The 12,353-nt window shown below is 31.3% G+C and overlaps 2 protein-coding genes across 3 annotated transcripts in view; one reads left to right on the top strand and one right to left on the bottom strand.

The window, feature by feature from the left end:
• LOC139481163 (dystrophin-like) overlaps positions 1–6,878 on the bottom strand; it is a 29,992-nt gene extending 23,114 nt beyond the window's left edge. Inside the window, exons 1-5 of the mRNA XM_071264318.1 lie at positions 6,748–6,878; positions 4,730–4,790; positions 3,982–4,043; positions 3,167–3,241; positions 151–358 (exon numbers count right to left, since the gene is read on the bottom strand). Coding sequence (XP_071120419.1) covers positions 151–358; positions 3,167–3,241; positions 3,982–4,043; positions 4,730–4,790; positions 6,748–6,802 — 461 coding nt within the window. The 5' untranslated portion in view covers positions 6,803–6,878. The remainder of the gene's footprint in view (positions 1–150; positions 359–3,166; positions 3,242–3,981; positions 4,044–4,729; positions 4,791–6,747) is intronic.
• A 9-nt stretch (positions 6,879–6,887) lies between these two features.
• LOC139481136 (kelch-like ECH-associated protein 1) overlaps positions 6,888–12,353 on the top strand; it is a 28,807-nt gene continuing 23,341 nt past the window's right edge. The window contains exon 1 of one of the 2 annotated variants that reach the window (XM_071264258.1): positions 6,888–7,037. The gene's annotated coding sequence lies outside the window, so the exon portion shown is untranslated. Of the gene's footprint in view, positions 7,038–11,473; positions 11,563–12,353 lie in introns of those variants that run through there. The other variant, XM_071264288.1, reaches the window with a different exon arrangement.

Genomic DNA, 12,353 nt, shown 5'->3' with positions numbered 1-12,353 from the left:
TTTAACTCCAATTGTTAGGCATGACCATTTTAAGAAAAAGACACTAACAAGTGCATCAGTCAGGAACCTGGCGTGAATGTTAAAATTGGTGAAAACTTAAGAGTGGGAAGTTTTATTTTTGAAGATTTCTACTTGAAAATAATACATTACACATCAAACAGGTTCATCATAAAGTTCTGTAACAATTCTCCAAGTATTTCTGCTTCTTCTCTTGTAAGGGAAATACCCTTATCTAAATGAAGGTAAAGGTAATTCAACACTGCATACAGTTCTGTGCAAGTGATCATTTCATCATATCCATCTGGATAACCATGACGATCAAATGTATCCTTTACTGTTGCTATACATATCTGGTCCACTGAAAAATCACAAAGAGAAATTTGTAATTTTATACATTTATTATACCCCCGCTTTAAAAAAGGGGGGGTATACTGTTTTATACCCCCGCTTTAAAAAAGGGGGGGTATACTGTTTTACCTCTGTCTGTCCGTCAGTCCGTCCGTCAGTCCGTCCGTCAGTCCGTCAGTCCGTCCGTCAGTCAGTCCGTCCCATGAAACTTTCGTCACATTTTTCTCAGGAACTACACATCCACCCTTTCTGTAATTTGGTATCAACATTTATATATGTTAGCCATACCGTGTGATGCGTTTTCAGATTCATCACTTGACAACTTCCTGTTTACCGAACACTTGTATGATTTTACACATAATAGCCAAGTTGAAAATTTTCGTCACATTTTTCTCAGGAACTACACATCCACCCTTTCTGTAATTTGGTATCAACATTTATATATGTTAGCCATACCGTGTGATGCGTTTTCAGATTCATCACTTGACAACTTCCTGTTTACCGAACACTTGTATGATTTTACACATGATAGCCAAGTTGAAAATTTTCGTCACATTTTTCTCAGCAACTACAATACAAGGATTTCTGAAATTTGGTTTCAGGATTTATATAAGTCAGCTATACCGTGTGATGCGTTTTCAGATTCATCACTCGACAACTTCCTGTTTACCGAACACTTGTATGATTTTACACATGATAGCCAAGTTGAAAATTTTCGTCACATTTTTCTCAGGAACTACAATACAAGGATTTCTGAAATTTGGTTTCAGGATTTATATAAGTCAGCTATACCGTGTGATGCGTTTTCAGATTCATCACTTGACAACTTCCTGTTTTCCGAACACTTGCATATTTTTACACTATTAATATTATCCACTTGCGGCGGGGGTATCATCAGTGAGCAGTAGCTCGCAGTTTCACTTGTTTTTTTAACCTTGGAACTAGGTAATAGAGTTTTTGTTATTACACAACTTTTTTTTAGGCTAATATGACAAGGGGTTTTAGGTTACCATTTCATGCCGTAGCCTATTTTCATCTACACATATCATATGAAAAAAGAATTAAATTGCATCTTTTATACCATTATGATATCAACTCTGTACTTAAAACAAATGTACTTAATCTATCAAATGCACTTTCTTGTTACACAAGCTCTTTTATATTTCATCATTTGAAAGAAATCATGCTTACAATCTGAAGGTGCGTATTGATTTAATTTTAATTTCAGATAAAGTCAAGGCTTTAAAGTGCATGTCCATTTAATCCGTAAGACTTGGGGATAAATACAAAATCATCAGCAAGACTGACTAAACATTTTCATGGAATATTATACATGTCATAAACACTGATATTCTATTTAAATTTAATTTCGGTCAACATCCTTGTTAGTTTTGAAGAGTTACAGCCCTTGATTTCCAAAAACTTGTTAATTTTTCGTGATAAATGATGACCCCCTGTTAAGCTTGTACATGCAATTCTTCATCCTTTATTTTAGGTTATCTGTTGATGTGCAACAAGGTATTACAACTTAAAATGATGAAAAGAGATTTAAAATTAAAATGAAGCAATTCCAAAATTAGGCTTCTTATGTAAACTCCAATATCCGTTATTATTTTTATATAAATATATACCTTAAACTCAACTTTATTGATTCATATTAATATAAACTGTTAAGACACTAAACAAGGTCAATGCAATACATGAGAAATAAACTTGTCCAAATGTAGTTCAAAGCACTTTAAGGGCAAGTCAACAAGGTCAATGATAAAATCAATGTATCATTTTAACAGACATTGTTTATATAACAGTCATACTGTGTTTGACAGTTAGCAAATCTATAAAGATTAAGAACTAGCATTAATCATCTCATTGCAATTCATCCTAATAGGTCCAAAAATCAAAAATTGTATTTCAAAATGTCCCATTAAAAAGGGGCCAAATTTTCTTACATGGTTTAGAGTTTAATCTTGCACACATCATCAGGTTCAGAGTCAAACATAACTTTTATTTTTAAGTAAAAGTCCAACTGACTACTGGCTTTTGACTTTCTTTTTTAATACAGTTTTCTAAATGATTTCAACACATAAAACAATGCTATCTAAATTTGGAATAAAACAGTTGACAGACTTTAAAGGCCACACAAAGCATGGAAAGACATATCTACCGAATATAATTCAGGTGAAAAAGTTTTCATTTCTATTTTAAGACAGCAGACATATAGTTATGATTCATCTGACTTCTCAATTATAAAACTTGACTGTTCACCCATAAAGTAATTATATAAACCTGTAATAGGATATAAACAGCAAGTCATCTATCATTAAATCATTATCTCTAAAAAGATAAAGATATCTACAGATTAAAATTTAAACTATATCACTTTCAAGACAAATCCGTGTGTATATTGAAAATAAAGGAAAGTTCTAGTTTTAAATTATACAAACCTATAATTGGAAAACAATCTCAGAATAAAACAGAGAATTTGTTCCTTGTTCACAGAATTTTTACTTTTTTCTATGAGGAAGACTTTTAAGACCACAATTTTTAATCAACTTTGCAAAGTTGTTAAATAAGAAGATGTTCATAGTGACTGTTATATTTATTACATTAGATGTCGACAGTTTAAGTCATGTGTTGTTAGTCACCATATTTGTTTGACTGTGCGACTTGTACATTACAAGTTGTCTCCCTTATGAAGATTGATAGCAATTTGACTTCGCTATGAAGTAAGTCAGTTGTTAAGACTTCTTAAGCGACTTAAATCATCATTTCCCCAGCATGATTATGGCCTGTGTTTATAATAATATTTCATACTTACGTTTGAATTTTTTTTGTAGATGTCTGATTTTGAAAGCTGTTCTGTAAGCAGCATACTTTATACGACTGTAATCTCCTGTAAAACATTTGGGTATGCTCTTAATAAACATATCAAATTTCCATCAATAAATCTAATTTTTAAAACTAATATGTTATGTCTGCAATTACTACGTACTGTCAGTGTAAAATTGTAAAGTTGTTTATCAAAATCCAACTTTACTCATCAGTAAAATAAAGGAACATTTTTTTTAAGTTTGATATTTGTTCTGTAGGTGCTACTACTTGATCTTGAAGATTATTTCTAAGATTTAAAACTTTCCAAGAAGAACTATTATCAAAGAATGTATATACATGTGAATGTTTGTAATATTGAATACTGTAAACTCAGAAAAGTTTTTATTATTGGGAAAATGCAACAGAGTTGTAAACGCAATTATTTAAACATGCATTTTGAAATATTTGATATGAATTAAACTAGATTTTTCTAAAAATTGAAAAAAGTAAAAAAAAGCAATAATAAATGCATGCATTAATTTCTGAATTTACAGATGCAAAATGTAATTTCAAAACTTTGCTGTGAATTCTGTCATTTGGTTATAATAAATATGATAAAGCTTCTCTTCAAGCTTCATTAAACTTTTACTAACAATTATCATGTTACATCGTCAGATTGAATAAAGTGGTAAAGAAAGATGTTTGCAGTTTAATAAAAGTATAATGATAACCACATCGCTGTGTATTGATTCTGTTATGCAATGTGCAGAAAAAATGGTGTTAGTTCATTGATCATTATATGTTCTATCTATAAAATTTTACCCAATTCTTCCATTGTCTTCAACAAGTATGGATGGTCCCATGTTGTTCTTTGTAATTTGTGACTGTAAATAAATGATTTATAGTTTTAAAACAGTTATATATCTACATCACATGCTTAGACACTAAAATATATGCTAAAACAAAGTTTAGGGGGTTTGACAAGGGGGCACCATTGGCTACTTCCCACTTTTTAGTTAAACCTTTCTCATCCCAGATCCCACTTTTCTACCACCTTTAACTTATATCTCCACTTTTTTACCCTCATTTCAAAATCCTGTCATCTCCTTCATAGTATAAATCACTAGAGAATTAATTTATAATTGGTAATAAAAAATCTGGTTATTGTGGTAAAACAGAAGTTAGTACCATCCCATATAATAACTATAAATTAAACTTGAAACTTAAGTTGAAAGGCAATGAATAAATGTCAAATACAAACTCTTTGAAGATTGAAGTTTTTGCAGTTCCCTTGAATAGAAATGCACTCATCATATTTATGATTCATATATGAAGACTGTTTACTATGCAATTCTGAAGAAAAAAGATTGTGACAATATTTTATGCAAACACATGCATGTAACATTGCTCTCAGATTAGATTTGTACCTTACAATAGATTATTATTTTCTGACCTGTAACTTTATACAAAAGTTAACATGTGAAAAATGAATACTTGACCGACTATCATTGGCATGCTAAAATTATTTGATGATACTTTCGGAGCTTAAATAACAAGTCTATCATATTACCAGATATAGTATGGAACACCGGTTTTTGTCTCTGTTCTCTCCCAACCATCCACAATTCTTTCTGTAAACAAAAAACAAAATAAACTGAACATGCTGGAAATATACTGCCATTTTTTTTTTTAAAATAAGTACAAATGCATGATGATTAAAGAAAATGTAGATAAATTTGATGTTTTTTTTTTTTAAATATCATTAATAAAAAAGATAAGATATATTTAATTTGGTAGACAGCCATGCAAAATCCTCATGAATAATCAAGGATATTTTTTGAAAATTGAAAAAGCTACATACATGCTTATTAAAACTTTACTACCGTGAGCTAATCAACAGTCATAACTTGTTAAAAAAAATTTGTATATATCTGATTACTTTTAGGTATAATAAGTAAAACAAACAAAACAACCTCTGGGAGCTCATCAGGTACATGCATCACCAGATGTGTTTTTGTCTTTTCAAATTCTTATTATGAACTTTGTTAGTTTTCTCTTTTGAATTGTTTTACATTGTCTTATCAGGGCCTTTTATAGCTGACTATGCGGTATGGACTTTGCTCATTGTTGAAGGCCGTACAGTGACCTATAGTTGTTAATGTCTGTGTCATTTTGGTCTTTTGTGGGTAGTTGTCTCATTGGCAATCATACCACATCTTCTTTTTTATATTTGACATAATGTTGTATTCACTTCTATTAAGAGTAAGCCTTTGTTGCTAAGATTTGACACTTCCAAGTTAGATTGATTGATTGCTGTTTAATGTACTAGTCTTCAGCACTATTTTACATTTTCGTGAAGGTTAGTTTTTGATAGTTGAGGAAGCCAGAGTACTTGAGAAAACATTTACCCTTTGAAAGGAAAACTCACAATTCTTGTTAATGAAGAGAGGAGTAAAGTGCATGCACCTGCTATGTGCAGGATTCTACATGAACCTCACCACCTCTCAGGCTAGTTCAACCCTCTTGCTGCCAGAAGGACACATGTGTACACACAGACTGTGCCGGAGGGACACATATGTCCTTGTTTTAATTTTCACAAACTTCTCCTCATAGCTGTATCTTTTTCAAAGACCAAAGATTAAACCATGTTATATTTTTAATCAATGTGTACTAAATGTAACGGTCATGTATCAAATTATGTCATTGTCATGATTGTTGTACATCTAATGTCATAAACATTGAGCTGCTGTACATTCTTTTATCTAACACACAAAATGCAACCTTGATAAACAACTGGCAGCAAGAGGGTAAAGTAGTTATGTTGAACAGAAGTACGATTGCTCAAACCACTCGGCCACCTAAGTTCCACAATTTTTTTCTAGTAATAAAAAAATTAAAATAAGGAAATAATCTTCCAAAAATCAAGTTAATGGTTTCTTTACACCTTATTGTTATTTGTTTGCCATAACTGGACATATCACAGGATCCTGTAAAAATTTGATGGAACAATAAAAAAATGTTTGTCACAACAAAGGAAATGTGATTTTTGTATGGACTCCATAGATCTGGCAATTACAAAATATTTGTTTTACATTCCCTATATGACGAAGTCAGCTAATGTGCGATATCACCAGCTGCTCAGACACCTTGTTCTCCACTGTAATTTAGTTAGATCACAAATTTATGTTGGCCTGTAGAGTGTGGGGGTATGGCAAACAGTCTGCACCAAAAACTTTTTCAGCTACTAGTCCGAAGACCAATATTCTGACATTTTTCTTATTTGTCCAAACAAAGTTTTACAAAAACTCACTAGTCTGAATAAAATTTTACTAGTGGCTTACCATGCAGACTGGGCAAAAGGAAATTTACAAGCCTTAGGGTGCTAGGTCTGTATTTGAGAGTGGAGACTGGTATTCAATCATGGACCCTCAAGGACAAGGGGCATACACTTAAAATTAATTTGACAATGATTATCATACTGAAACACAAACACAGTGATACATAACAAACTACAAGTTTGAGAACATCCATCTGCTTGTTTTTGCAGTTTAGTGTTGTCAACTTCAAATTTGAAATCAAAAGCAATACCATAAATATCAACAGATTCCATTTTTAAGGCACAGCAGCTGTTAGGGTGAATCATTTGACAGTTTTTGTAAACATTTTCACTTTTTCTGATTATTTTAAACTTAAAACAGTCACAAAGGCGCTTTATTAGTAAACACGTTATTAGAAGCGTACTTGGGACCTAGAATGTTGACACAGTAATCGACTTCCGGTTAGGAATTTTAGATCAGCAACATATCGAAGATTCTTGATTATACTAATCTAGACAACAGTTAGAGAGAAAATGGACTGACAATTAAGATAAATATGTGGTAAGATATTGAATCTCATATTCATCCTTGTAAATTTTGTTCTGCATCCTTAGACCTAACCACTAAAACTCATTCAGTAAAACTAAAACAGTAAAAGGGATGGTAAACTGGTAAACCTCACTATAAATTTCTGTAGAATTTTCATGCAATTAAAAAGTCTAAAGACTAAACGCTTGATTCATATCTGCATCTGTACGAGTAGGTTGTTGATACCAATACTGTCTTTAAAACTAAGTTAGAGAGAGCGAAGTCGATTTATTGATGGCGCGTGAGGTCAGTTTGAAGCTCTCAAGGTTTGATGCGGGCACTACAGTGTTTTCAAATACAGGGGCTTGTTTAGTGGGGTAGACAAGGTTTCTTCTTCTTCTTCTTCTTCCAAATACTGCCCACATTCAAAGTGATGAATATTCTGGCAAGTTTACTGTCAATGGCTGTTGCTATCTTACTTAAAACAATTTATATTTTAAAGATAACGAATGCAGTTGACAGTAAAAAGTGTGCAGTTGACAGTAAAACCTGGTCTGACCCACTATTTTAAAACAAGCACCTTGGTACCAAGCACCTGTGCTTCAAGCTGGTTCCACTAGATCACTTTTTTAACATTGTTGTGTTTTACATGTTGGTATTTCAACACATTGTTTTTAATTGTTTTCCATAATATTTGTTGTCTGATAATTGTCAAAATTTCTTGGCAGTGTTTCTAGGACATGCTTTTTCATGTTTTTTAAACATTTGTCTTGTTCTAACTTTAGAACTTTACCTTAAACAGGGCAAAATATTTTCTTTCATGACCATACATTTGTAGACTTATTTTTCACATCATTTCTCAAGTTTTGATCAAATTTGCATTACTGGATCCCAGTTTCCTTCAGCTTATAACAACATGTACAAGGTCAGTGTGCTTTATTTAGGGATGGATATATTGTGCAATTTAGAATTTTTTATACACAAATGCAATTTACAGATAACTTTTGAAATTGTGCATTTTTCAGTACAATGACGTCATTTACACTGCACACAGAATTATTTTTATAAAGAAACACCAACTTTTTATTGATATCTTGAGATACAGGAGATTCCAATTTCATTATTATGAATGAACTCCCCCGTTGAACAAAATGCTGGATGCAACATTCATACTGCCACTACGTCCAAAGAATGTACAAATGTACATTGTATGGGCCATACCTTGAAAAGATGTAACAATGAAATACATTTTTAATACCTGTTGCTTTGTTATATTTTAAGTTATCCCCACAATGGAATAAATTCTTTGATAAAATTGAGAATGGAAATGGGAAATATGTCAAAGAGACAATAACCCGACCAAAGAGAATATAACAGCCGAAGGCTACCAACGGGTCTTAAAGTATGAACGAAACAACCTTACTTGTAATGTATGAACAATATGTCCCAACTCTTATGGAATATGTGGCACATCTTATGGATGATATGGAAGTATGGCAGTCACATCTGGAAAGCCTTGTACCCAAGGTCATTTGTGGAAATATGGGAAATTGTGATGTGGAGATATTTGCTTCGTGATGCTAAATACCCCATATCATTTAAATTGTGCTTTAATAAAATAACATTAACAATAAATAGTTTATACCATTTGTTGCTTATTGCACTAAAGTAATGTGACTTGAAGAATGTCAAAAACTATTTTAGTGTCATCTGATGTCAGCAATAGAGAAAACAGGGCACAGCGTTATAAAAAAATCCTAAAGGATAACTTTGATTCCGAGGATCAGTACATCTCAGTTTAATGTTTATTTTTAAGTTTTGCCCTCTGTGTCATGGTCCAATTAATTTGCAATGTTGAGGTCCATCATTCTTTTTCTAAATAAGAATTATCTTTCTGGCAGGCAAAACATATCACTGAATTATCAGTTTATTTTTGAAACTTAAATATTTATAATGTCATATATCATGTACATGTATGTACCTTGTATATTAGTAATTGAGATAGCAAAGACTTGCTTGCCTCTTATATAAATAAGGACGTTAGTTTTCTCGTTTGAATTGTTTTACATTGTCATTTCGGGGCCTTTTATAGCTAACTATGCAGTATGCAGTATGGGCTTTGCTCATTGTTGAAGGCCGTACAGTGACCTATAGTTAATCATTTCTTCGTCATTTTGGTCTCTTGTGGAGATTTTTCTCCTTGGCAATCATACCACATCTTTTTTTTTTTATATTAATTATCATGTATTATATATATAGAACCAAGCAATTTCTGTTTCTTTAGAATTTTGATAAAAATTACAAAGAAAAAGTGAAAAATTTGAAACTTTTATATACATTTTGTACTACACTGTACATTTAAAATGGTTTGAATCAAAGATGTGTAAGCAACAATTATATTCCTTTGCATTTGTCAAGAAAAAATGCAAGAAGATACAAGGATATTTCAGGAATAAGTTTCATGCATGATAATGATGATTATGATACATATGTCAAAATGTATGTGGATATGAAAACATAGAATTCTTTATCACTTTTACCTTCTTAGAATAAGGCCCTGATTCACCACTTTGTTTTATATTTTTTGCTTTGAGGTATTTTGTAAAATTTTTATTTATTTTTTTAAACAATTGTATGAGGTTGGTACAAACTATTTGTGTTTTTATGCCCCCACTGCAGCAGAGGGGCATTAAGTGATACCCTTTTCTGTCCATATGTACGTCCCAAAAATATCAAAATTTAGTTGGTTATCAACCAAATATTATTTAATAAACTTTTTCACAATGCTTAGCTTATTAACATAAAACACAGATCAAGTTCAAATTTGGGTTGGATCTCTTTTCTTGTTCTGCATTTATGTCCCTTTATAACGTGATATGCAGTTGGAGCATCATCTGTGTCCAATGGAAACATTCTCAATTTATTTTTCTTTCTTTCCTGCAACCAATGTTTGGAAGCATTGGAAAGTGTGTCTCTTCAGGTCAATCCTCTTGAAAATATAATTTGATATTAAGTACATTAGTCAACAATTAGAATGAAATTCAAAACAGTGTAGCTGTGGCCATTGATTGACACATTAAATTTATTCATTGACTGGGACAATTTAGGTAAACGTTTGTATGTATAAAGACCACTGCTCACTATGTACTTTTTAAAGACACTTAAACTATGGGGTCACCAAAGGTTCTCAACACCTTAATAAAGTAATTCGAAAAATTAATCAGAAATAACACGATGTTTTGATTTATATCAATTATATAAATCAAAACATAAAGGTTATTCCTGATTGATTTTTCAAATTATTTTATAATTAAAGGCGTTAAGAAACCTTTGGTGACCCCACAGTTTAAATGTCTATCGTAGGTACGTCGTGAACAGTGGTCGTTACAGACAAACGTTCACGTAAATTGTCCCAGTCAATGGATGAATTTAATGTGTCAATCAATGGCCACAGCCACACTGTTTTGAATTTCATTCTAAATGTTTTTGATTTGTTCCTTTTATCAAACGTTATATATTGATAAGAAAAACAGAAAAAAATATTTGGGATGAAACTGAACCCAATTTCTTTATAATATCATCATGATCATGTATAGTTTTGCACCTCAGTTTGATAGGGTGAGCATTTTGTTATCAGCATATCCCATAGTAAAACATGGCCATTTCTGTGTTGTTCAACTTCAACACAAATTCTTCAATTTGGAACCATATTTCATAGATTTAATGTTTCTGGGTATTTTACACATCTTTCTGCACTCTTAGCTTTGCCATGACAGCCTCTAGCTTAATAGAATTACTTCACTTTGACATGCTAATACATGTTGTAGTGCATATCCTGTTTAATTCTGAATTAGATTATTTTTTTCCCAAAGCAAGAAATATATACAAGTTTTCCATATAAGGTGAAGTCTGATAATGTTTTAAATTTACCTATAGCTAGTTGTTTGAAATGTATGGAAACTTTACAGATCGATATCTGCTTAATCAGTTTCATGTATTAGAGCTAATTTCCTATTGATACATGTAGAGCAAGACTTTGGTTAGCTTTCTTGCATTATATTTTGTACCATAATAATTAGGATAACATCCAATTAAATTCAAATATACAAAGTTTTACTTTACAAGCATTAGGAAATATACTCAAAGTGCTTGTTTAAATTTGACATATACTTTTTATTCCTGTTCTTTTGTAATTGGGTTAGGAGGAAGCTGTGGTTTTATACATTTTTGTGTCAAACCTCTGTTTAATTTGTTTCAACCACCAGCTGTCCCCACTATCATGACTATACTTATGACATATTTTCCTGGCTCTGCTCATTCTGTACAATAAAACCTACATGTATCATCTTACTATTTGAATATTTTTGCAAAGTATGTTACTATCTGATACTTACATGATGTAAGTTACATCCTTTATCAAAGTGTAGAAACTTTATATATATCTTCCTATTATGTGTCTAATATAACAGTATTGAATTTTCTTATCATTTTGATACATCCGGTATCAAATATATCAAGCATTGAATTAAACCCGTCTTGGAAAATTATTATCCAAACTGTAAGTTGCTTTTCTGTTTTGCTTAATTATTTATTTTCAACATACTGGATAAAACATAGTAAATTAACTGTATTCTCCATTCATCATGAAGTCACAGAAGATTTGAGGTTTGGGATTTAGACCAAAAAAAGTTTTGAAAATTCTTTTGAAGGACAACATACAGGAATTGTTTTATAATGGGTTTTTTTCTTTCTTTTTACAAAATTAATTAATTAATATTTAAACACACTGTCATTTTTATGGCACAAGTAGTTAAACATTTTTATACAAGAACATACATTGTATATGTACCGTCACAATACATGAATATCTCAGCAGAAGAATATGTTCATTTTGTACCAAATTTCATCTGAATCTGTACATGTTTTCAGGATTGTCTTTGCACATATATATTACATTTTAGAATTTTTACACCTTTAGATACATTTAAGTTTATTGCATTTTTTGTCACAGTTTACACAGAAGTATATTGTAAGATAGCAAACATTCTTAATAATGTTTTTAATTTAATTGGTTCTTTTAGAAAGATTATATGTTTGTTTGGAAAGACTACCTTAAGGCTGAAATATTTCAGTATTTTCAGCTACTACATGTTTGTTGGTGTTAAAATATATATACATTGTATATTTCATTGTGATGATATTGGGCAATCCTTTGGAAGTATTGTCCTCTCAAGACACAAATCTTTTCAATTAACAAATGTATCACATTATCATGATTACGGAATGTATTGTTTTCAGTAATGAATTCTGAGGTATGACTTAGTATTTTATTGTGTTTAATTTTTTTAT

Source organism: Mytilus edulis, chromosome 1, assembly GCF_963676685.1.
Source record: "Mytilus edulis chromosome 1, xbMytEdul2.2, whole genome shotgun sequence".
Taxonomy (NCBI): domain Eukaryota; kingdom Metazoa; phylum Mollusca; class Bivalvia; order Mytilida; family Mytilidae; genus Mytilus; species Mytilus edulis.
The sequence above is the reverse complement of the archived record's forward strand: the minus strand, read 5'-3'. Positions and strand labels throughout refer to the sequence as shown.